Raw genomic sequence first — 27177 nt, forward strand, 5'->3', positions numbered from 1 at the left:
CATGGGTCAAGCACTTTATACTGGGTTTAAAATCCACATTTCAAGATAGTGTGATGCATGGAGGAGATTAAAAACAAAAACAAAAACAAAAGCAAACAAACAAACAAAAAAACCAAGCCCAGTGTGCTGTTTGCTTCAGAGGAGTATGCCCAGGAAAAGCCTACCTCTCTAGATTTTTTTAAGGGTGTTTTCATGAGCAGGAGAAGCTTTTATCTTTATATTCACTTCTTATCATTTGTGAAGGTCATTGGGTTAACGGGCTCATTATTCACCATTTGTGATAGGCTGAAGAGGGATGGGCCCATGATGATTTAAAGGCCTTTCCTGTTTTTAAGAGGGAATAAATAACTCAGCGGGTAGGAGATGCGGATGCCCAGGCTGAAAGGAGACAGCAAGGATCTGAAACAAGAAAAATCTCAGCTGCATCCTCCATTCGCCTTGTTGTCAGTGCTCGTCTCTGCTTGCTGCCGGCCACTCAGGACAAAGGACTGAAAGTGTAAACGTAATGAGATTATGATGAGAGGAAATACTTCTGTCCTTGTCCTATCCTGCCAGATATACAAATATGCAGGCAAATGTAGTATTAGAGAATTAATATATTATACTGACACAAACACATTATTATGATACTCATGTTATGTTGGCTCTTAAAGAAAAGGGAGGGCAGGGGAAGCAATTACATGATTAAACCTTAACTAACAGCTAAGATCAGCAGTGTCTTCAAGACATTACAGGTGTCAAGACTAGAATTCAAGCAATAATTCTGAAATATAAAATGCAGAGACACCTCTAGGAACACCCATTTTGTCCGAGGCAGACATTGTTAATCAATCACGGCATTATTTACTACTCAGCCCTTTGGAACTACCAGTGAAGGGTTCTAGGTATTCACTGCCAAGCATCCAAATGTTGGCTTTAGAAAGAATATCTTTTGCTTTTGAGACATATAACATTTCTAATTTTTAACTCACTGGCTTAATTTTCTCCAAACACACATGATCCACAGTTATAAACAGGAGTACCTACAATGTGACAGTGCTCCTAAGGTAGTAGAAAATAGTCAACTAGAAATAAACTCTTTGTCCCTGTTGTTTATTTATTTCCTCCAATAGAAGTATTCACTCCTGGAGGAAAGAGGAAAGGTTATAATACCCATAAAACTAAGGAAACTTACAAGGCTCAGGAAGTACATGAAACTTACTGGATTTATAAACCCTCTCCTCAATATTACATAAGCATTAAACAATTGGTAGGGGCAGAGGAGACTCTCCCATGTAGCAGCCTGCAAGTTAAGCAAGAAAATCCTGGAATGTAGCATTTGTAATTTGTCTTGCAAATGCATATAAGCTTCCCAGTGATGCAGCTATCTTTGAGTTAGTCACAATCTTATAAGTAAACTTCCCCTCATGTGTCTATAAGTAACCCTAATAAATTCATTGGCTCACCAAGATAGACTGTGTTGAATCATTTCTTTGACCCATCATTGGTACTTTGTCTAGAGTATTTTCAAATCTAAGAGGAAAAATTAGTGTAATAAACTAAATGAAAGAGAAAAATGGTAATTGTTGAAGAGATATATTTTTCCAGATATTGATTGGTGTTTAAAAGAAACACACACACAAATGGTGATGTGATAGTGAGGGGATGGAGCTGGAGACAATGAGCAGTGTCTAATCTCAGTCCAAAATGGTAGGACACACGCCACATGAAGATGGGGAGGTGAGCATCAGCGGGGGAAGCAGGAAGTATGAAGGTCCTGAGGTAAGGATGAGATTGGAACATGCAAGGAACTGACAGAAATCAGCGGTGGCTGGAGTACACTGAGCTGAAGGCTCAGGGAACCGGTGAGACTAGACAGAAACAGGAGCTGAGTAGCGACAGGCTGTGAAGCCCATGTTAGATAAATTGTACATTTTATCAACATGATGAGAATTCATTGAGGAGTTGAAGCAGGCATTCTCTTGCCTACATGAAAACAAACAATCAAACAAAACAACAACAACAAAAACATTCCATGGTTCCACTGTCCCATCTGCCTATGGGCACAACCAGTCTGTGAGTGGATCTGTTCCCAGCCCTACTTGTTCCCACCAGGTTCCCTCTAAGACACCTGCTAAGCCATTCCATCTTCCTCTACATTCCTGAGATCTCCTAAGAGGGAGAGGAGGAAGGGACAGGAAAGCGCTGCTGTCTTTCTCACCTCAGCCCCACTCACTGTGCAGCGAGATCCTCTTCCCAGGGAGAGGGAAAATACCAGTGTTGTCTTCAGCAGTACCACCCTGCCCAACTCTGTGCCTTCCAGATAGAGCTGTGGAGTGCCTGGGACACTGCGCCTCTGAGGAAAGCCTGTGAAGGTGCTGCCAGCATGACTTTCCAAGAGTTACGCTTCACTCCCCACACACAGTCTGCCGAGGTTACAGGGTAGCTCTGCACTGTAGCTCCACATGGGTGGGTGATGACTGAACGATACACACTTCCATGAGAACAATCCTCTCAGAATGCCCCTTAGCTCTGTGCCCATCTGAATTCCATTGAGGCCTGGCTGGAAACCCACTTCTTGAAGCTATTGATCCAGTAGCAACACGAATGACCTAAAGGAAGATAAAATCCTCACAGTCAGCATTATTATCGTTGTTGTTTTGGTAAACCAAACACACCAAGTACAACTGCCATGTTCTATCTTTATTTGAGGTTTCTCTCTCCGTGGCTTCAGTTACCTGATGTCAATTACACTCTGAAAATATTAGATGGAAAATTTCAGAAATAATTAATGAAATTTAAACTGCACACTCATACTATACATTGGGACACTGATACATCCCGTATGTCCAAGGTATACATGCTCTACACGTTAAAGACCCTTCAAGATGTAGCCACTTTGGTTTATCGGGTCAATTTTCAGACTCAGGAGGCTTGTTGTGTTCAAGTAACATTTATTTTTGTAGTAATGGCCTCAAATAGCAAAATGACTGAGCCTGATCATTTTATCATCTTACCACTGCAGATGGTTCTAGTTCATTATTAGCTATTTGTCTTCTCTTTCCAAACCTAATTTATTAGTTATACTTTCTTGCAGGTCTGTGAGAAAACTTATAAATACAGGGTTCAGTGTTATGAACAGCTTCAGACATTCCACGAATATGGTCCCTGCACTTAAGACAGAAATATGATGTTTTATCCCTGAAACGCTTAATTGCTATGAGAGAAGGGAGCAGCAGGAGACCGGTCTAAGCAGAGAGATTGTTCTGTTTGGTCAGGAACTGGGTTTAGCTGACTTTTACCTTTCTTAACTCTCTCTCCTGTGTGTGTGTGTGTGTGTGTGTGTGTGTGTGTGTATGTGTGTTTTACATAATCTCATTAAATCTTAAAGTTCCTCAAACTTTACTCAAAGGCTTCAAGTCTTTAGGAAAGTATAGTTCACTGGATCTTCACACTTTAACCAAACACATTAATCTTCAATTCTCTCTGAACAAATAGGGTATTACAATTCCCTTTGATTCCATGGAGCAAACCTGAAATAGCTACTGCTATTTTTCATACACAAACACCTGCTATTTCTATTTTCGTAGTCTTCATACCCACCATCTTCAAATATCTCCAGCCCGACCCCTGCGTTTCCTCTCAGTCTTTTCAAGTGGTCTTCATCCTTCTCCTTTTCCTTTTCAGTCCTTCTACAGGGAGTCAAGGAGAGCCAGTTTGCTTGTGGCATGTCTTCTCCTGAAAACCCCTTGGTCATTTCCCTTCACCTGAGAAAAAGGATGTAAAACCTGTGCATCTACAGGGCTGGGCCTGGACTGGCACACAATTTCAGCAGCTTCATACCAAGTTTCTCAATCTCTGGTATCCCTCCAAAGGGGCCTGCCTTAGGCTGCTCGCTCAGCAGCTCACTACGCTGCTCTTCCTTCCTCAGAAAAAAATTGTTTCCTAGAGAAGCCACCCATGACCTACACAACACACACAACCGCTTTGCCATTGTTCAGCTGTTCACAGGCTCACTGCCACGCGCTTTTTCCTCACACTTTCATCAAATTTGCAGTCCTTTGATCACGTAATTATTTATATCATGCTTGCCTTCACAATCAGTCTCAAAACTCCCCAAGCACAGGACCCATGTCTGTTTCTAGTGCCTGTGCTACAACTTCACACGCAGGCATTTAGTAAGTACTTGGCAAATGAATGTAGTCTGCAACAGATGTCAAAAAGATTCAATGACTTCAGTGCCTCTCTTTTTAAATGTAAGCATACTCAGGCCAAAAGCCCAGTGATTTTAATTCTAGGAATAGGAGAAAATAAATAAGGCATTGCCACTCAGAGAAAAGGATTACAAATTAGCCCCAATTTACTCATACACTTATTTACTAAAAATCTAGATAAACTACTAATAATCAGTTATACACTGTTCCCCAAACAACTGAAAATTTAGAATTCTTATTAAATGATGTAGTTCATGGAATTTTGCTTTATTATCACTTAATTTTTACCAATGAAGAAAATGTCTTGATATTTAAAATTCCGCAAATGCAGGAGGTAAAATAATCTGTTATAGAAAGCAAGGAGAGACACAATCCTTTAGTTTGCAAAAAAGTGATTTATTTACAATTTGGTGTTTTAAAACTGTATCTGAAATGTTTATGTATCCCTGGGAAGCATTCTATATTTACTTAAATATAGAGGCAAGGGGTAGAAAACCTGAGTTAACCTGAATTTAAGAGATTTATCTGCTGCTACAATCAGTAAAATTTAACTTTTAATTCCCTGAGAATTACTGTGTCAAAAATATTTCCACACACTCAAGCGAAAGGAAGAAAGCACACTTTAAGAACACTGGAGAGGAAGGATGGAGCTAGTCTCCCTTCCCACGAGTGGTCCCATGCCACTCGTCTGTGAAACAAGAGGTGTGTGTGCAGTTACATCTAAATTTACAGGTGGACTGCAGGGACTGAAATGTCCTAGGACTCAATTTTGTGTGTGTGTGTGTGTGTGTTTTCTCAATTGAAAAGGTATTCTTGGAAATTAATAGCTCACAAAAACCCCTTTATCCTTCCTAAACTTCTTGACTTTAGACCTATTTCCGTTTCTACAACGTCTCTAAGGGCACCAGCCACTTCATTTTCTTCGCACATCAGCTGAGGATGATTGTAACTTAAAGAATGTATAAGGATGACGCGCATGTGACACCAAGGACCTGCAAGGGAGCTTTCTCCCTTTGACAGGGAGAGACCACGCCTATGGCTCTGCCAAACACAATGCCATCACAATCCATCTCTTCATGTCCTCAGCTGCCAGCTAAGGCTGCAGAAGAATCCCCACTCATTCTCGAAGCACTTACTAAACTTCCTCGGGAGGCAGGGAAATTCCTGGCTCCCTCATCACAGCTGATCCCTTAATTGAAAGGGAAACCAAATAAACTAACCACTCTGCATGAAGACACAATTCGCTCTCGTGTATACACGACACAGTAGTCAGGTTTTTCTTTCGGGAGGAACATATGTACCACCACTGACAAGAGTTTATTTGTGTTAACATTGAAGGAGAGGCAGTGTAATTTAAACTTTTAAGAAACAAAATTAAAGGAAATAGAGCCGCAGATGCCCGCGGTTTCGGGTCTCTTCTAAAGCCCTTTCCAGAACAGGTAAGTAACCAAAGCCCCTCCTTATTGAAGACTCCCGCAATGCTAACAAGGAACTTTGTCTAAGACTGGTTTGGAAGCAACTTTCAAGTCCCTTACTTCTGAATACGTATTTTTAATAGTTGCCGATTCCAAAAGGTACGTGATCCTAGAGACTCAAACACAACCTAGCATTAATCCACTTAAGAATGAACTTGGGAAGAGTTGATAAAAGGAGTGGAAAGTGATCTTTCCTGGGTCAGACATGGTGCTATGGGTCTGCCTGGACTTGCCCACACAACGTGCCCACCTCTTGGACCTTTCATTTGGCTTTTGGTTGGTCAGTAATTTTTCTATTTGTTGAACTTTGACACGGCCTGGGGACTGAGCAGCAAGACAAGCAAGTGTGGGAACTTGTGTGTTGACTGTGAAGACAGAAGCTGGCTCTGGGAATCCCATGCCTCCTGCTACTTTTTATGGATTGGATAGAGGAAGCCACAGAATTCTTCAGCTGTGGGTAGCAGGCGGGATGTGAGGAAAAAAAAAAAAAAAAAAAAAACAGGAGGTAGTTCTTGGCCTGAGGCAAACACCTATCTACGTTATCTTCCTGCGAAGTCAGCATCGGCAAGTAAACTAAAGCTTGGTGTTCAGTGTTCAGTGAGACCGACACATCTGGAGTTAGTTGAGCTCATGAGCCTCATTTCCTGACCCAGCTGTGTCAGGGGACACCGCCACCCCAAAATGTGAACACCAAGGACAAAACAGCAAAAGCACGCCCACTTTTGAGAAGCTGGGATAGACCTAAGAGCACCTTGAAATAACTGACCAGAACTGTACACAGGAAAGAATGGAGCACCCTGCTCCCCTCTGCTGCAAGCTTGAAGGATAAAATTAAAGCAAAATTATTAAAGATAAATAGAAGATCTTGAGAGCTCAGATTTACTAGGCGTTTCTTCCCTTAAACTTCATTTTTTTTTAATTCAGAATTTGAATATTAATAATAAAGAAATAAATCCCAGTTTGTGAACACATTAGCAGAATGGGCCATTTTAACATCTCAAGCCACCTAACGGTCTAAAAGTCTCTCCAGGTTTAACCAAGCAGGAATATTAATGATACCAGAAATAGATGAGAAGTGAAATTATAGTTAGAGAAGGGGAGAAGAGTAAGGTAGGACATTAAAATTTTATTCTGAAATTATCTCTGGCCACAACAATAAAATTAACAAATATTCACTAAACAGTCTTACTCCCGTCATCAGCTGTACAATGCATACAGTATCATAGAACTGGCCACTAGGATTCAAACCCACTAGAACACTTTCCATGTTAAGTGGCGACAGCAGCATCTCACAGAAATTTGTACATACATATATACAGTCCACATTCAACCGTTTTCACATATTTTCAGTACACACAGTTGCAGCATTATTACAGTCACGTGTCTAAGTTGTTGCTCGATAAAAACCCAAGCCACTGCCTAGACGTAACATATACTCAGCAGCCGAGCTGAGTATAATCAACAATGAATCTTATATATGCCCACAGCAGAGAGATGTACAAGCCCCTAAAAACAGAGAGTCCACAAATACTTTTGTTTTTAAATGCTACCACGGCATTGTGTTGGGCAATATTAAAACCTTTACCAACCCAATCAGTTGTTTATTTTTTAAAAAAATCTTCTGCTTATTCAAGAAATATTCTTGATGAAAAAAATTACAAAAATGAATGTTCTCTTTAAAATAATTCATGCTTTTAAGATTCCAATATGGCCCAATGCTACTGATGCCAAAGTGTTTGCTAACATTCTGACAGAATCATTTAACATGACTCCATACCACCCAGTAGGTTTAAAAGTGGCTTAAGTGCCTTGCACCCAAATTGTAAAAATCCCTGGCCATCCTTACTACAGCCAGGCACATAAAAAAAGGAATGCACTTTGGTTCATACCAAATGCCCTGGGATTAATCACACTATAAAATTAAATGGTTTGAGGTAAATTTTTACAAATACAGTTGATTTTTGTCTAGTGTTAGCATAACAAAAAAATATCATTTAAAAAATCAGTCTGATGTTAAGATACAACAAAGACCATCTTTAACCCCTTAAAGACAGGAATTCCGGGTGTGACTAATCGATGGTTATCTTGCTCAGCGCCCAATGACGATTCACGCCTTATGATTTCTATTAAGGCCTATAAATCTAAATATTTAAGACAGATGTTATCTTTGCAGAGGTGGCTTCCATCTTTACTACCTCTCTTTCAAGAGTTAAAGAGGCCAAAAAAATGCATGCCCTACAACATGGCATTCAGAACAAAAGGCACATTGTTAACACTAAGGGCACAATTTCTCCACTATGATGTTAATCTATATTGTCTCGCATCACTCCATGTTCCACTGTTGTGCTAAGAACACTCTGGTAGTGCAAGAAGCGGAGTCAAATGAGACTGCAACCAAAGACAAGACGACACTGTGCTATTCCTAAATCCGAAAACAGCTCAAGACATCCCTAGACAATGGTAACCTGTGAGACCAAGGACCGTTTCCAAGCCGACTCCTAGTAGCCTATCAGAGCCCTTTATTTAGGTTTTAAGATCACAAACAGGCAACAGTTTCATTTTAGACACAGTAATTAAATCAGATTCTCCTCAAAGCAGATGTACCAGTAAATGCTGAAACATGGCAGCTTTTATGAATAAAGGAAATCTCAATAAGAGGGGGAAAAAAGCCCCAGAGCACTGCACATAATAGTTTACTTTAAAGTTTCCGGTTCCGTGTGTGGAGAAAGCTGTTCACAAATGCTCTGCTGGCATCCGAAGAACGAGGTTTTTTTTTTTTTTTTTTTTTTTGTGGCGGGGGGGAAGACAAGCAGTTTTAGTCCACTAAACTGTTGCAGGTATGATCACTTTATAGGGAAGTTAGTAATGGCAGGATCAGGCTCACACATCGACAACTAAGGAACAAGAGGAACAGAAAAAGGAACCTTGAAAGGGGAAGATAGCTCTTATATATGTTTAATTTATTTTAATGACCTAAAGACACTGACCATCATTAAGAGACTTGTAGTTTTACAAAGTCCCCAAACCAAGTCTGTCTATTTCTTAGGCCTTTAGGGCCGATTTTTAAAAAAATAAAATGCACAAATTTTTAAGTCCTATAAGCCACTGATTGGGGGTACTGTCACATGAGCATCATTTAGAATGTAACTTACTGACATATTATTGCACTTCACAGACTACACAGACATGTGTATAGTATGCTAAGGAATTTGACTAGGGGAAATAAGCTATAATTGCTAAGTACAGAAGTACAAATTAATTTAGCAATGACATCTTTAAATAGTAAAGCAAACAGCGATATCACTAACTTATTAATAAGCTAATCTTATTACTGATTTTTGGCAAATATTTGAAATAATTCCTGAGCATATTTTTCCACCATCAACTGGCAAAGCCTCAAGATAAGAAAAATGTTTTATTCAAAATGACACTTTTTATTTGGTTTTTTTTTCTTTCTTTCTTTCTTTCTTTTTAAAGTAAGAGAAAACATAGAATTAAAAAAAACTTAACTGGAAACTTTCTTGGCCTCACTGGGGACCATGCCTTAAGTCCTTGTAAGTTGATTTACAGGCAATACAATAATATCTGTGCATATAAAAGATTATTTATCCTAATTTTTACTATCCAAAACCTATTGTCCAAACAGGCAGAAATCTTTCTCTATTAAATTGCACATACTAAAAATTCTTTCCACGTGCCTTGAAATTGATATATATCACCGTTCATACATTAGTGATAAAATACTGAAATTTTCACTGTGAAAATAATTATTATTCAGAGAAAATATTCTTTTACCTAACTCTCAGTTACTCTTTCAGGTAAAGTGTCATCCCCACAAAAATCACTCAGTGCAATCCAAAAGAAAGTAAAACTCAACGAAGGGATGCAGCGTCCGTGGTTCTTCTAATGAATCAAAGAGAAGTCAAACCATTTAACTTGAGGTTGAATTTCTCCTCCTTTTTCAACCCCTTTCCTTTCTAACGAAAGAGTTGATGCTTTCCCAGGCTTAGGGAACCTCTGTGGCACCCGCACTGTGAACTCGCTCCGGTCGGCTAAGTTTTCTTTGGAACTTTGGAAATCCCCACCTTACGTAGCTAGGCCGCTGTTCTTTTGGAAACTGGGGTATGAAACTGTGGATGTAATGGCAGCTGAAATGTCTGTCTGTATTAATTGCCTGGGATAGACAGCTGAAGGAAAAGGACAAACTAAATGCAGGCAACAGATGTGTGTGGTAAAAGAGGGGCAGAGACAAGAGAAAGGGAAGTTGGGCATGGTGGGGGAGGGAGGCAAGGGGGTAGAGATAAAATTAGGTGAGAAAGCAATTCCATAACCAGAAGGCTTCCTGATTATGACAGCTTGCTACCATCCCAAAGCCTGGGGAGGAATTCACACATCTCAGTTTCCATTTATCCACTAAATTTGCTCAGTGGCTTAAGAACATCAGGATGTGGAGTGGGCAGTTTAAAACCGGGCAATCCTATTTTGTAATCGTTTGAACACACCCCAAGGAAAAGGAAAGTCTCTGAAGTGCAGTTTTTCTTAGAGACTCTCATCCTCAACTTTCTTCTTCTGCCTCCACTCGGACCCAGATTGATTTACAGAAAATGGAAGCGAGGCAGCACGAACGCTCCTGTGTGAACCTGGAGCCTGGAGAGAGGAGGGCCCTTGGTGAGCAGGACGAACCATGAAAACGTTGTGAATGTGTCTGACCAATCTGTAAATGTGTGGCAGTCATGAAGAAATCAATGGCCTGCCACTGATGTGAGTGTTCTGCCACACTAAGTACAGTAAGGCTCATCATAGTTTTAGAACACAAGGAAGGAAAAAAAAAAGTTTCAGAAAGTATAAAAACTTAAAGCATTGTCCCCATGTATTTTATAAAAACAAAACAAACTGTCTTACATCAAGTGCTGAAAAGATACAAATGAGTCGAATTATTGAGCAAATAAAAACAGGTCTGAGCTACACTTTTTCAACACAATAAGGCTCAGCTATAACACATTTTTCAGATTGCCAGCATCAGGGGACTGGAGCTCAGCTGACGAGTTTCGGCAACACTGTCCTCTGCTGAATATTCCCATTGGCATCTGTCATCTGTGCCAAATTAGTCCTCAGCTTGGAAGCTGAGCTGGAAGGTGGAGGTAACTTGGAAATGGAGGTGATAGCACCAGTACTGTCCGTGACCCTCTTCACCGCTGTCTTCTCCCCGGTCGGAGGCTTTGGCAAGCGCCTCCTGAGCCAAGGGTGCCGCAAAGCCTGGCCCGGGGTCATGCGGACCGCGGGATCCCACTCCAAACACTGTTTTAAGAAGTCAAGGAAAAGAGGATCATCACATCCCTTCAGTGCGTTCCCCCACTCTCTGCTCTCTGGCGGACCCCTCAGTTTCCCTCTCCGGGATCGGCCTCCATTGAGGACCACAGAGCCATCTGAAAGAGTCGTGACAGTGCAGTATCGGGGGTAACCCTTGGAGCTCACGAAATTTTTGGCTCGTTTGGAAGCATCCAGGAGTTTCTGAGAGGGCATGCCCAAAAGCTCGATCATACAAGCCAGCTGGTCCCCTTCATCCTCCCCAGGCAAGAGGGGGTAACCCGTTAGGAGTTCCGCGAGGATGCAACCCAGGCTCCACATGTCAATGGGCATGCCGTACCTGGCTCCGAGAATCACTTCCGGAGCCCGGTAAAAGCGTGACTGGATGTATGTGTAGACGCGCTGGTGCTCATAACAACTGGAGCCAAAGTCGATCACTTTAATACTGCTTCGACCCTGCTGCTTTAACAAAATATTCTCGGGCTTAAGGTCACAGTGGATTATTCTGTTCTTGTGCAAAGCATCCAAGCACTGCAGTATCGAGTGGGCAAACTTGCGCACCAGAGGCAGGCTGAAGCCCTGGAACTTATTCTTCTTGATGAGCTCATAGAGGTTCATACTCAGCAACTCGAACGTCATGCAGATGTGGTTGCGGAAGGTGAAATTCTCCAGCATGTGGATGACGTTCATGGTGTTGTCCTTATCCTGCTTCCGGAGGTGTTCCAAGATCCGGATCTCCTCGGCCGCCTGCCGGTGGAAGCGCTTCTCGTTCCGCACCATCTTGAGGGCCACGTGCTGGTGGACTTTGTGGTCATAGGCCTTGACCACCTGCCCAAAGCTTCCCTTCCCGATGACCTTGAGGACCTCGTACCTGTAAGCCACATGATCATGGGGTACCTGCACGTAGGATCCCTGGTCGTCGTCATAACCACCGTTGTTGGGTCCACCCGTCATGCCTTGGCGCTTCTTTGCATTTGGACCCAAGAAATAGATTTCAGGGTAGCTAAAAATCTCGTGGTGTTCAAAGGCTGTGAGTTTCTGCATGTATTGCTTCATTGCTTGTTCAGGTGTCAGGGGGGTGGCTTTCACCTTGCCCATGCCTTCCATGGACTTCAGAGAGGTGGAACTCCCCTGCCGTCTGTGAATGCTCTCCAGCTGCCGCTCCGGCACCACAGGCAAGCCTGTCTTGCCCACCGTCGTAAGCCCATTTGGTTGTGTTGTGAGCACTGTCCTTTTGTTACTATTATCCTCAAACAGCTGCTGAACCTGGATCTGTCCATGGCTGTGGCTGCTGAGGTGGAGGTGGTCATTCATGGTGTGCTTACCGCCGCCAATCTGGAATTCAGACAAGAAGCATCAACAGAAAGGAATCGGCCTGTCTCTCCAAAGGTGATTTTAGTGGTCGGGCCACATTACCCCACTCCCATCTTTATAGTATGCCATTTGGTGTGGACCCACGGCCACAATCAGTTTTCCTAAATGGAAAGTGCTCTGTGCCCGAGAGGTCCCATGAACATAACAGCAGAGGGAACGAAGAGGAATGCTGACAGGTGAGACAGTGAAGGAAAAGGAGAACAGTAGATCGGGCAAGGTTGGCAAGCACAGGACAGCCCCAAGAAAGCCACACCTACATAGCCTGGGTCCTTGGAGTAAGTTTTCCTCGAGGCAGGGCTCAAGCCTTCATATTATCATTCTGCACTGAGTGCTTAATGATAGGCCTGGCACATGGCAGGTGTCTTAATCCAGATCAGATCTGGAAATGAAAGAGGTAAAGCGCCGTCTACAAAGCTGCCCACACCCAGATCAGTGTCTTCCATACTTCATTTGGGCTTTCTTTATTTACATGATGATCGGAACTACATTTGCCCAGCACTCTCTCGCCTATCTAGACCTCCTCCAAAAACACTTTGTGTTTCCTTCTTCCCTTGAAGTTCTAATTCACCTAGGAACAAACACAGCAGCAAACACAATATGCTTCTATCAACATTCTCATGTAGACACCTGTGCCCTAGTTACCTTGCAAACTTCAAACCTGTTTCTGACAGTTTCTGGGTGTTGCTGACTTTATCAATTAAGGTCATTCTGTCCAACAAGCTGAGCAACTGCCATTCAGTTTGGGGGCTCTCCGGTCCACACCTTAGAACCCATGCATGTATTTCCACAGACTAGGCTTTCCAACAAAGAATGCTGTGACATTAATACTGCCACCTTGACAGGACCTGGAGTCACCTAACAGACAAACCTCTGGGTGTGTTCCTTAAAAGTTTCTAGATTGGGGCTGGAGAGATGGCTCAGTGGTTAAGAGCACTATCTGCTCTTCCAAAGGACCCAGGTTCAATTCCCAACACCCACATGGCAGCTCACAACTGTCTGTAACCCCAGTTCCAACTTGGATCTGACACCAAGGTGGGAAGATCCGATCTAAATGTGGTCTGCTTTCACCGGTGGGCCAGGGTCCCAGACTGAATAAGCCAAGTGAGCCAAACATCATCATTCACTCCTCTCTGCTTCCGGCCTGCAGAGGCCGTGTGACCAAGCTGCCTCAGCTTCCTGCCACCGTGCCTTTACTGCCATTACAGTATAACTAACCCTTCTTAAATTACAGCCTAAATAAACCCTTCCTCCTTTAAATTGCTTCTTGACAGGTATTTGCTCACAGCAAAGAAAACAGTAACCAATACAAATACAAAATGGCAATTTCTATTTCTGGCACACATGCCTTCCCAAAATAGTCTTCCCTTAAAAAGAAAGAAAGAAAGATAGAGGGGAAAGACAGAGAGAAAAAGAGAAAGAGAAAGAAAAAAGAAAGAAAGAAAGAAAGAAAGAAAGAGAGAAAACCTAACAGGGCAAAGAAAGAGCCCCCCATTTTCCTACCCTGGATTGGCTTAGGATTGCCTTCAGGCAGCTGGCTGGGAGAACTTTTACTTGAAATCTCAGAGAATCAACTTGTCATCATAATCCACCTCATTCATTCAACCAACACTAAAAAGGGACTAACTACAAAGTGGCAGGAACTCTGCCCATTGGGAATTTACAGTAAATAAGAGGATTTCTTTTTCATCAGTACTAAGTCCTCCGTTTTGGGTTATCCATACTCCTGAAAGAATAGAAGTACTCTATAGAGTAGCATAGTAATTCAAGAAATGTTTTGGGAAAACCTGGATTATAAAATGAGATTCCCAAACCTTCCTCATTAGCAGGCCACAATCTTCACTTTTTTTTAACTGACAAACAAGCATAATGATCGTGTACAAAGAGAAACTCTCTTGCTTACTTCTAAAACAGAAAGAAGCCAGTCCTTGGAACTGTGATTTATAGGACCAAGAATTTTATTTCTCAGAGAGATTTTTAGCAGATTTCTTTATTGAACTCACAGATGATAGTCCATGTAAGGTGACCTTATGTTCCACTAAGATAACTGGTATCTTTTTCGACTTCAAAAGCACGGCAGTCCATAAAATACATTAGAAAAGCCTTGAGCATATATATATATAAAAAGCAATATAAACTTGTTTATTATCCTTTCCCTCTCCTTCCTTACCATCTTCCATCCTTTCATTACCCTTTCCATGTTTTTAAGACTCCAGAGTTAGCCAAGGACTTGCTAGCAAACACTAGCCTTGGGGGTTGAGGAGAACCAATCCTTCACCACCTGCCTCTCAAGTGCTAGGGAGCTGACGTGCTCCCTCATCCATCCATTGCTTTTCTTTCAAAGCTTCATTCATCTCTGTGCTTTTCCTCTGTAGTCTTTCAAACACTAGGAATGAAAGGACTCAAGATTTTAAATCTCTCTCTCTTCAGGCCAAGAAGGAGGTAACTTCAGAAGAAGCTGAATTACCCAGTTCTGTGCTACAAAACTCATGAAGCACATTAAGGGCAAAATCAACCTTGAGACTTTAAGGATTCCTAAAATGCTAGCAAAAAAAAAAAAAAAAAAGGAAGCTTTTTTGAGCATCAAGAATTTACTCTGATTTAGGCTATTGCAATTACTTTTTGTATGACCCAAAAAAAATTATTTCAAGTATTTTAGTGGCCAGACCCATTGCTGATGAGTGGCTTTCCACTCTTACAATTTCCTGGCCAGTCCTGAGCACAGCTGGCATGTCCAGAGCAACCTTCATTACTGTCATCCACGCTGTCTTGTCTGGCAGATCTGCCCATCCATGCCTCCTGGACTCAAGCCCCTTTGCCCAACTGCCAGTGAGTTTCCATTCACAAAGCCAACTCAAACAAATTGTAACTTCTCTTTATAAAACCAAATGTTTTCTTGTTATCATAATCCTCAACTTAAGTAACAAAAAAAAAAAAAAAAAACTAAAAGCAAACAAACAAACAAAAAACTCCTCTTTCCAAATAAGCACTCTGACTGAATACCTGGGAATCCCTGACAATGTATACCTAGAAAATCCTCTCGGCATCTACCCCTTTTGCACATTACCATGAAGCCTCCCAGGCCTACTCTCTCATGCCCCTCAGTTACATTTCACCTTATACTGCTGTTCTCCCTGAGACAACAGAGGCAGATGTGCGGGCAGAGGAGGACACACATGCGCAAACACCCTGCTTCATAATGAAACTCCTCAAATCTTTCTCCATGGGGTTTCTAGAGTTGGCATGTACATACTGTCCACCAGAGACTGCCCTTGCATTGGCTTCTGGCCCAGTGCTACATCCCACTACCACAGCTAATCCACGTCGCCGAACACAACTGGCCTGAGCCCTTCTCGTCTGCCCTAACCACTGGTATCCTTCTAAGAAGAACAAGGTCCAGGAACACCAGGCACTATCACGCCCCTGTCTTGTGGATGAAGTCAGCTTTTTAAGAGCCCAGAGATGTTCACACGTAACACGAATCCAGCCCCACCAGTTTCTGTGTGACCTTGGGCATTTTACCTAATCTCTCTGAACTGCACTGTCCTGGTAGGTAAAAAGGTCCCAAGCTACGTCATTAGAGATACTACAGAGACTATAGAGTTGTAATGTAAAGCACTGGTGCCTTCCTGAGCAGGCGACGGCAGTCTCACTGTCCTTCTCAGATGCTGCTTCTAATCTCCTTCTTTCCAAACTCCAACTCACTCTTCAATGCTCAGAATTCTCACCTCCTCTGCTCTACTAAGCCACACTCTCTGTGCCTACAGTGCATTGTTTTCATCATTAATGCTTCATTTCGCCCTGTTTTGACAAAAACTGCACCCCTTTATCTGGTCCCTGGCAAAAAATTACAGGGAGAAGGTCACCTCTTATTCTTCTTAAGTCCTCGATAACATAAAGTCAGGTACACAGTAAATACTAAATGTCTCCTAAACATATATATCAATCAAGATTTGTCTCTGGGAGTCATTCTTCAGCAATAGTGTTTGTATCTTCAAAAGCAAACATGAAGTCAACACTGAGGGAATTGGGAGATATCCCAAGATGTCCAAGTCACAAGATCTTGCTGGGCCTCGGAGGCAAAGGACAGCTGGTTAAAAAGTACCTATAGCAGGTAGCATAACAACACCCAAGAGCCCTTACACATTCCAGGAGTTAAAAACATTCACTCGAAGGTTCCAGCCAAAAGATGACTTTGGGTCTCCAACCATGCAGGACTGTGAAATCACAACCAAAATCATATGCACAAAACTGACACATGAGGCACAGGGACACCCAGAAAAGCCAGATATTCCAGGACCAGATAGATCATAAACTTAAAGGCACTGAAGACCCTTCACTCCCATTTCAGCCTCTTGGAGTCAAAGACAGTGGGTTGGCCCCGTTTGTTAATGTAGCACAATGTATCACGCTGAAGAATACAAGAGGAGTCTAACTAAAGTAATGTAAACTATCCACAACCAGATGGGTTAAAGCAGAGAGACCTGTACACCCTCTTCTCATCATGCAATATTTTAGTACTGAAGATTTTGTAAGAACAACGGTCTAAAGAAGTCTGGCACTTCATTCTCCTGAAATACCAAAATGGCAAGCAACAGATGCTTCTCTGTGCTAAGGCTTCTGGATGTTTTAAAATCTCTCAAAGTCATCTTAGAAATGTTGTGTGCTGTTATAGGAAATAAAATCGAGGAGTTAAAAAAAAAACACCAATGAATAATTCAAACATTAAAAGTTATAAACCTATATACCAATATTTTGGACTTTACAGAAATGAAAAGATTTCAAAATATTTTGTAATCTCCCACAGATTGTTATTTTTCAAAAAGGCCAATGAGAATTGAGATATTCATTGATTTTTACTTTTAGGACAAATTGATGTAAACTAAATTACTACAGAATAAAATAAAAGTCACACAAAATATAGAAAACAAACTACCATGGAAAATTCCAAAATCATAATCCTGTCATGTGTTTAAGGGAAAAGATGGGCAACCTCCTCTGATAAATCATTTTCCACTTCTTTCTCCCCAGCTCATTCCACAACAGTTTTTTCCCAGGTATAATTGCTATGGAAATACACACATAAACGCACATTTATAACGAAGCTAATACTGGTTCCCAGAACTAGTAGCCCCAAATAGTGCATTAAGTGCAGACTTGGTAAGGTGTATGACTCGGTAATAGATATGAGTTGTCTGTGGACTCCTGACAGCTAGGTTAACCTGTGTGGTCTACATCCACAGGTTAACATAGGTAAAAATGCACAAGAAAAGCCAGATAACCTCCCGTGGTCCTTAATGCTCCTGATCTGGGAAATCTGTGATGTTACACAAACCAAGTCAAAACTAGCAACATTTCAAACACGAAATCTCGCCAAGCACCTAAGGATGCAGAACAACTGCAGTTCACCCTGCAGTTAGGAACAGCCACGTCACTCACAGGCCACAGCAAAAGAGAGGCGACTGTCCCCTGAAGTACCTCCATGTCTCTTCCTCTCTGCTGCCCCACACGCTATTCTGCCCGTGGCAACTTTTGTTTCTCCTGGTTTTGTTACATATTTCAACTGCAAAGAAGTTCTGATCAGGCAAAGGCCATCCTTACAAAAACAAACAAACAAACAAACAAACAACCTTGGACTCAGATGCAAACCAGGTTATTTCTTTTCCAGTTTACATCATATCACATGATCACATCAACATATGAGGTGGATGCATTTTCCAACTGCAGATGATTCTAAGCCAGCCAAAACAGAAAATCCAAACCTCTACACCTTACTAGGATGTCCTTGCAACAATAACATCCCTCCTACCTTCACGCTCTCTCTCTCCCGAAATAGTCCATCCAACCCAGAGGAGTTAATCCCTGTGTAATCAATTCCCAGCCCCTAGGATCCATACACGGAAAAACAGAATGAGAACTAAAAACAAAACGCGTCTATGAAACTGGTCCACCCCTCTCTTCCAGTTCAACTGAAGTCTGCCCTCTCATCGAGTTTCCCCGGGATAAACAAGTTTCAGTCACACATGACCCCTCGAGATGCTCCCTGAAGGCCACCAACAGCGGGTGGGTGCCTTCAAGCAACTTTCTCTTGGCAGCAAAACCGCATGTCCTGCCAGCAACCTCACACAGAAACCATCCTAGGGTGCTCACACTCCCAGAGACCCTCTGGGAAGGAGACCTTTGAAACCATCACCTTCTCCAAGTGCACACCTCCTCCAGGCTCGCAGCCACCATCCAAAGGCCATCGCTGGGAGCTGAGGAAAGGTACATGCTCAAGTCGAATCCAGCTGGCCAGTCTCTGCAAACACCAGTCCCAGGCGCAGCTCCCCTTCCGCCCAAGGACCTCAAGGGACCACAGCCCTCCCTGTCAGTCAGGTGTCCTCCTGCTACCTACAAAGCAAGCTGGCCCTAGCCTTTTGAATATCCGCGTAGAGAATCCTACAGGGGGGTTGTTTTGTTTTGACTACTGCTGTGGTTCTTATTTTTGTTAATGTTAATTACAATTTCTGCTGTGCTCAAACCTGTAGCTCTCATAAAACATGCTTACACACGCGGGGGACAATTGGCGGGTGCTCCCTGCTGGCTGGAGCCAGGCCTCGGAGGCTCTTTGGGGGATCGATTTTCCGGGCAGGGTAGCCTGGCTGTCCCCTAACACATATGTTTCTATAAATATCCACTACCCCTGGGGTTGGGAGGAGATGTTTACCGGGTCGGGGGATGGGAGCTCTGGGAAGCAGAGATGAAAAGAGAGGGAGGGAGGGAGGGAGGAAAGCCGCAAGGAGGAAGTTCCCAGGAAAAGGAGCTCCGGGGTGGGCGGGCTCCAAAGGGAAGCAAGGGGCCCACGCCACGAATCTCCTTTGTGGCAGCAGCTCGGGGCTCGCCCAAGTTGCGGAGGGCGGCGTCGAGGACAGGGCCCTGCCAGGGGCGTGGAGCACTCGGCCCTCTCTTCCACAGTCAGAACCCCACAAGCCAGGGGTCTGCCTGGCGCCCTCCCGGAGCCGGGTCTCACCGTGTGGGCGGCGGTGGTAGCGTTGCTGGCCCGGAGAGGCGGCAGGGCGATGGGGGAGGGCGGGCCGGTCCCCACTCCGCTTCGGGGAGCCCCCGCGCCGATCCCCGGGGAAGCCTGAAGCTGGCGAACGGCGGTGTCCCCTCCTCGGCCTGGGAGCCACGCGCGGGAGGAGACAAAAGAGGGTCAGGGTGGGGGAAGAGAGCCACTCAGACCCCCCTCCCCGGTGGGCAGCGAACCCCTTCTTCCCGGGAGAAGATGAAAGGAGACACCCGGCCCCGGGGAGAGCCGGCGGCGTGCGGGGGAAACGAGGGGGGTCCGGACGCGGCTCCCCCGGCGCGCAGCCGCCAAGCTGCAAAGTTAAGTTCGCGACCCGGAGGGGAGCAGCGCCGGGCTGGGGCTCGGTGGCCCACGTCGCCGGGTCGGGGGAGGGGAGGGTGGGCCACCGAGACGGCGCAGCGGCGGGGCCGCGCTCCGGACGCCCCTCGCTCCAGCCGCCGGGCGCACGGCTCCCCGGGACCCGCCGAGGGGGTCCCCGGGGCCCTTACCGGTCGGGTAGGCGGCGGGAGCGGCGGCCGAAGGTTTCCTGGTTAACATGGCCGCGGGAGAGGAACGTGCATGGCAGGCAGGGCTGCCCTCGCCGCCGGTCCCGCCGCTAGTCGCCGCCGCCGCCGCCCCCTGCTCGCCCCTCACGCGGGTCCCCCGCGCCTCGTCGCCGCCTCGCCCCCGCTACAGCCGGACGCACGCAGTCCGCCGCATCCCCTCGGCCCGGGCCCGCCGCCGCCGCGAGCCCCCCGCTCTCCTCCTCGCCGCCGCCGTCCCCCTCGTCCTCGGGCGGCTGTTGCACCCCCCGGCCCGTGCACATGCCTCGCCCTCCCCTGCCGCACCGCTGGCCTCCCCGACTCCCTCACATCGGGGCCGCGGGGGAGCGGGCTGCGGCCGCCGGGACCCACTCGCTCGGGAGCCTCCTCCCGGGCCCGCGCGCGTCCGCGCACGCTCGCGCACACGCTCGCGCCCGCGGCTCGCTCCCGAGGAGGCCGGCCCCACCCCCCTCCCGGCGAGGCCCCGCCCCGGACTCTCCCCCGCCCCAGCCAGCCACACAGGCTGGCGGCCACCCCACCCCCACCCCGCCACCCGCCACTCTGGGAGTCCCTCCCTCTCTGATCATCCGCAGAGCTCGCCCTCCGCTCCCGGGCAAACTGCGGTTCCCGCTCTCCCTCCGCCTCCCCCTGCGGCCATCTGCCCGCTCCCGGGTCCCCCCTGCGCCCCTGCGACGCCCCTCCCGGCTCTACGGCGCAACCTACCACGGCCGACCTCCTCCCGAAATTGCTGCGGAGACCCCTCCCATCTCCCATCACGCCCCTAAACACCGCTCCCAAATGGCTGTTCCGGGACAGTACTGCGACCCCCCCGACCCCCGACCCCTGTCCCAGTGGCCCAGCCAGCCCCTCTCTCCCCAGTTGATCGTGGAGGGAACTTAGTTGTATGAGGGTCACCTCGGAAAGTAAGGCCCGGAGGAGGGACTGCGGCTGAGCCTGGTGACCCAAGCATGGACGAAGGAAGGGGCCGCCCTTCCACCTCCACCGCGGCCACGCAACGCCCTCCCTGATGCACTGACACCGAGTGACCGCTGCCCTCCAGTCGCTAGGACAAGGGGAGGCAGACAGGCGCCTGTGGACCGCAGCCGGGGTAGCAGTTGGCTGTGGGTTGCTAGGCAAAAATAAACATCAGAGACGCCTCCCATTTCCTTACAACTCCAAGCCTTTGCCCAGCACCGCCGCTGGGTGAGACACACCTTTCTTTCAGCGCTCGGCAGCACCGGTGCGGCACCTCCAATTCCTCTCATCCTCTCCGAGGAAAAGATTCTTTCTCCCTTTCCCTTCCCAGACACGTGGAGAATCCCCCCGCCCTCTGCGCTACTGGTCTGTAGCCTGTGTTTCCCAGGAAGAACAAACGTTTGCCTTCCTGTCACACACCTATAGTTTTGTCCTGCGTGGGGTTTGTGGGGAGCTCGACAAATCCCTGCAGGCAGACGGGGAAGAAAAGTTGGGCAGCCGCCATGAGTGCACTTCCTTCCTGGGAGGTGCCTAGTTTCTGAAGTGCTCCTGAAGTCCTGTGTCCATCCCTTTCTGTCCTGCTCCTTGTGTCTCCAGGTCGTTGGGAGTGCAGGCTCCGACTAGTGCAGACTTCAGTCTAGAGAGAGGTACCTCCTGCAGAGTTCCACGGGCTCTGCTGCTTGCAAATTGTCATAGCAACGTCCCACAAAGATCACCTCGGCTTTATACAAATGTCAAAAGGACCCTACTCGGCACGGAGTGACCCTCTCGGGCTCTGGAGCTCCTACCTACCGAGTGATAAGGGGGAGAGCGCTCTGCTATGGAAACCACTGGCAAAGAGAATCCCACCTTCGGAGAGAATGAGGGAGAAAGAGACAGACTGAGAGGAGAGACAGACAGAGACACAGAGAGGCAAACAGACGGAGACAGACAAACTTCCTTCCTTTTGGGGGTCCTCTCCCAGGAAAGTAGGGCCGCGGAGGTATATTAATAACCAACTCATGCTTAACCGAATCATGACCTAAATTACTCCTAGCAAGAAATCCCTCCCTGTGCAGATCACAGGAGACCATCTACCTTCAAACCGACAGGGGAAAGCTGGAGTAGAGTTCAGAATTAACAGAAAAGGGTTACTGAGTAGCAGAAAAAGGACTACAATGTATTTGAGATTCTCAGTGTGGTTTCACTATTGTTCAGCTCAAGCCCTGCGCACTTCCAAGAAAACTCACAGGGTGTTTCCCTATTCCCCTTTCTAAACAATTATTTCCTTACCATCTCCCTGGTTGAGCACTCCATCACTACTGATGTTAAAAAAAAAAGCAAAACAAAACTGTTTTTAAAAATAAATTTCAGTATCAAATTATCTGCACAATATTTTAAGCAACATTGCTTCTTAACTAAATAAATAAGAAAATTTCATAAATGAGAAAAATGCTAATAGGATAGTAGGCTCTCACTTGGTTCCCAAGTCAATCACATTAATTGATTAAAATAAGTAAAAACATTATTTTCCAAAGAAAACATTTTTTACTTAAAGAAAAGGATGCATGGCATGTTTAGGGAACTTTAAAATAGAATGTCTTTTACTTTTTGACAATTTCACAGTACAAACATTATATGTTGATCATAGCTAACCCAACTCCCCTCCCAACCCCCCACCCCTCCCCACCCCCGCATCCCAGCTCCCTCCACTACCCTCTCCAAGAACTTCCAACACATCCTCCTTCTCCTTCTTGGCCTCCCCTTTTGTGCTTTCCTTTCCTTTTGTTTTCTTTTCCAGAGCCCACTGTGTCCAACTAGCTCTGCCTGTTAGAATGCTGACTAGTCTTACTTGGCTCGGTCCTGCGCCAGTAGCCAATGTCCATTGAGTTTCTGTGTGCAGCGGCCATGTCATGTGCAGGAAACAGCACTTGATAATGCTCCCCCCAATCCTCCAGCTCTTACATTCTTCCTGCCCTGTCTTCTGCGACATTCTCTGAGCCTTGTGGGGCAGGATTGATACAGACTTGACCTTTAGGGCTAAGCACTTCCTCTCAGCATGCTGTCGCTGTGCGAACCGCTGGTGACGTTGGGAGAAGTGTTTCCGCAGGAGATCTTCACCACACTGCTCTGCGTATATAAAGGTCACTATTGAGAAGGCAGTTTGACCTATGTCAGTTTCGCAAAGACAGTTAGTAGGTTCCCCAGGGTCTATAACCCCCCACTCCAAGGACTTCTGAGCAGGTTAACAATCTCAGGAATGGGCTCCTTGCTGTGGAGCAGGGTCCCAAGTCCCCTCCCCCACCCTCCCAATAAGCTTCAGGCCCCCTATGCTCTAGTAGAGACATCTTTCCAGGCAGATGGCTACTGCGGCATGCAGGGTTCACGGTTGGATATCACCACCTATGGCTCTTCTCCTCCGTTGGTCTGCATAGGATCTTCTAGCTCTACAAAAGCTAGCCAGCAGGGAGGATATTTTCAGGTCAGTTCCACCATGACTATATCTTCCAATTAAAGTCTCCTTTGTCTTCAGCGGTAGGTTCCTACTCTTTAGTTCTGGTGGGCAATCATGAGCAATAACAACGGCCTGTGTTGTTTTGGGTCTCTAGGGTCTCCCTGACCAATAAATCACAGCTCCATATATATATGTGTGTGTGTGTGTGTGTGTGTGTGTGTGTGTGCATGTATGTATGTATGTATATATACATATATACATTATATACATAAACATATATATACACATATACACATGAGTATATGGACACATCTACATACATACATATACATATATACATATACGTGTATGCATATCTATGTATATATATATTATATATATATATATATAATATATATATAGACATCTGTAAGTTTAGAATTTTCACAGTTATGGTCATTGAGCATAGGGCTGGATGCATGTTGGCAAACCCTACCACTGTTCTATATCCTCATTCAGGGGTTGCTGGGGCTTTTGTCTGTTTTGTCGTTGTTTAACTTTTTATTTTGAGGCCGTCTTGCTAAGCTGCAGAGGCTGGCCTTGAACTGTAACCATGCAAGTCTCCAGCTTGTGGCCCTCCTCCTGAGCAATTGGAATTACAGTTCTACACCAACAGGCCCAGTTTAGAATGATATCTTGAGACATGGCAAATGGGATTTCAGTGATATGTTTGTGCGCACACATGTGCGTCTGTGTATGCACATGTTTCAGGGCAATTTGCAGCCAACCTAATTTTTTTTTTAGCTATTTTGGTTATGAATGGCATACTTTTGAAAACTATATTAGTTCTTACTGACTTCTAAAACAGCTTGGATTTTCCTCATTCTGTTATGTGCTGGTGACCTGAGCCTTGATGGCTGTCCAATAGAAATATGGACTTTGGAGGAAGAAATGACTGGGAAATTTCTCGAAGTTACCTTCCCCAAGCTGTATCAGCATTAACTATAAGATATATGTATATCTTTATTAAATGCTGTAACAAATACTTAATCTTCATAACCTGCAAGCAGACCAGAACTGGCTTGGCTTTAGAGACTAGGACTCTCAGGTGCTCCATTCAGACAACAACCCTGCTCTTTGGTTTCTTACCATCGTAGATCCTGCGTCTATGTTGGCTTGTTTATAATCTCAAAAGTCAAATTACAGGTAGGTAAGCAGCAATTAGCAAGAGGAAAGAGTGGAACTCATGGAAACTTAGAACTTTATCTTCTAGACATTAATTTTTATACTGGGAAAAACATTGATCACAGAAAACAAAATGTAAATAAGCAGGAAAATGGCTTGCAACCCCACCCCTAGCCTCATTTATTTTGTTTATTCCAGTCATTTTCAAAGAACTTAGAGTATGCTCAGCACAGAAGGTATAAAGAACCATCAGAAGTAGTGGACTAGACTTCAGCCTGATAGTCTGGTAAGACAACACCCCTTTATTCATTTAAGCAAAATGAAACAGAAAATTAGTAACCAGCTAGTATGCTTTTGTCACCACTAGTGGTGGGCGGCTATAATCTGAATGTTTAGGTCACCCCAGAATGCACGTGTTCTGATCCTAGCCAACAAGGTGACCGCTCAGGAAGGAGTCCTTAGGAGGTGATTCAGTCCCAGGGGCAGGCTCCTCAAGATTGGGAATGCCACCTTTATACAAGAGACCCCAGAGAGCTTTGCGGCCTTTCCACTAGGTGAGTCCCCAGTGAGCAGGTGCCATCTATGAATCAGAAAAGGGGCCCTCCCCAGACACTACATCTGCTGGCTCCTTTCACCTGGATTTTCCAGCCTCTGAAACTCTGACAAATACATTTTAGCATTTTTTTTATATCAAGTTTCTGATATTTTGTTATAGCATTTTGAGTGAACTAAGACAGGAGGCTACAGATTCGAGCAAATAATCGGTCGCTGCCAGAATCCTGTTTAGAGTTCAATGTCTAAAATATGTAATGCTATGCTGGGGCAGTAAGCACTATTGGGAGGTGGTAGGACCTTTAAGACTAATGGAAGAAATGAGGTCCTTAGAGGTGTGTCCTTTGAGTGGATATTGGGGCCCCAGTGTCCTCTTATTCCTGTCTGCTTGCCAGCCACTTAGAGGTGGGGAGTTCATTACCACCTACCACAGTGTAACATCTTGCCACAGACCCCCCACCAACCAAGGGCGGAGCCCTCTCTAACACTGAGCTTAAATGACTTCTTCTTCATTATAAGCTGTTTACCTAAGGTAATTTGTCAGTGATAGAAGGCTAACAACACACAGGAGAGACAACACCGTATTCTAAAGTAGAGCTGCTTAGATAAAGCGCTTACAGAGGACTGGGGAGATGGTCCAATGGGCAAAGGAGGTACTGGCCAAGCATGGGATGCACATTCAGACTCTCAGAACCCACACGGAGACAGACACAGCAGAACATCTATAATCCCAGCATTCTTACATGGAGATGGGCGGTGGAGGCAGAAGGACCCTGACAGGCTCACAGTCAGCTAGTCTGGCTTATGCAGCACCTGACAACGAAAGACCCTGCCTTAAATAAGCCAGAAGTCAAGGACTGACACTGGGAACTGTGCTTTGACTTTTTTATGTGTGTTAGGGCCAGCTCACGCCTGTCCTCATTCATGTATGAGAACATATACACATGCAGGAACACACACACAAGGGGGAGAGGAGGGAGAGATTTACTTGAAAAGCCTTTTAGATGATTTTATGTGTGTTTTGCCTACATATATAAAAATGTGTGCCATGTGCATGCCTGAGGGCCAGGTTAATCAGAAAACGCCCTCTGGAACTGGAATTATGGAGAGTTGTAAGTCCTCCAGCGGGGTGCTGGACACCAAAGCTGGGTCCTCCACAAGAGTATCAAATGTTCTTGATGACTGAGCCATCTCTGCAGTCCAGTGGAGCTTTATAAAAAGGCTCACCAACACAGCCCAGAGGGACTTCTACTCACCCTCCACAATGATAGCAGCAAGACAAATGCCAGCCTGAGGAATGTCCATATGTCCCAGAATTCCAGAGGAACAGGAATGCTGTGACTCCACAGGCACCCAGCAGCTGTACCCCTCGTCTTCGTGGTGGGCATGGCCACAGCACTGACAGCGCAGAGAGCCGTAGATCTGGTCTCCTGTAGACAAGCCCCTGGCTGCACTGAAGGAACCAGCCTAGAAGAGGCTGTTTCCAGGGCACCTGGGATTTTGCTAGCCCCTGCACCCCAGAGAGAGGATGAACTCATAGAAGTAGAAAGGGCAATGATGAAAACCAACATGGAGTTTGCTGTTGGGGAACTAAAGGCAGAGAAGAGAGAGGGAAAGACCACCATGAACACAGACAGGGAGGAAAAAAAACCCATGACCTGAGGTCCCGGGTCTTCAATGTCATTTACCAAAATTAATGGCATCTAGTAGTGAGGAGCAGGTGACAAGGAAGGAATTTGTTCTGGCAGCCTTGTGAGAGCTTACAACAGACCCTGCTGTTGGCTTGCCTTAACACAGACTAAATAAAACCTACTGAACGGAACTAGTTTATTTTGGTTAAGGGTGAGCAAGGTTTTACTATGAGCAAGGACCCAAGGACTGTCAGGACTTCTGTTAAAAAAAAAAAAAAAGACACTTGGTTTCTTGGTTTGTGTGTGTGAATGCACGCATATGACTTATTCTGGGTCAGATACTGATCTTGGTGTTCAGAACAAGGGAATTCAAGTCTTCACGCATCTTACAAACCAGTGCAGCAGTTATCAGGGGCTCGACCTCTTCCAGGTCTAACAACCCATCAGAAAACACAGATGGTAACAATATGACTCAAAACAGTAGCAAA

At 45.3% G+C, this 27177-nt stretch overlaps 1 protein-coding gene across 2 annotated transcripts; it reads right to left on the minus strand.

Annotated features, from left to right (window-relative positions):
• Window positions 1-6557: 6557 nt before the first annotated feature.
• On the minus strand, window positions 6558-19981 carry Dyrk2 (dual specificity tyrosine phosphorylation regulated kinase 2). Of its 2 annotated transcripts, XM_055625990.1 has the most exons (3): window positions 19901-19981; window positions 19356-19504; window positions 6558-12310 (listed from the first exon to the last, which is right to left on the minus strand). In XM_055625990.1, the coding sequence occupies exons 1-3, from the start codon at window positions 19947-19949 to the stop codon at window positions 10703-10705; spliced, it is 1806 nt and encodes a 601-aa protein (XP_055481965.1). In that variant the 5' UTR covers window positions 19950-19981; the 3' UTR covers window positions 6558-10702. The 2 variants fall into 2 exon arrangements, with proteins under 2 accessions (XP_055481965.1, XP_055481966.1); XM_055625991.1 differs by lacking the exon at window positions 19356-19504.
• Window positions 19982-27177: the final 7196 nt, after the last annotated feature.

This window comes from Psammomys obesus, unplaced genomic scaffold (assembly GCF_907164565.1).
Source record: "Psammomys obesus unplaced genomic scaffold, mPsaObe1.curated_primary_1811, whole genome shotgun sequence".
Taxonomy (NCBI): domain Eukaryota; kingdom Metazoa; phylum Chordata; class Mammalia; order Rodentia; family Muridae; genus Psammomys; species Psammomys obesus.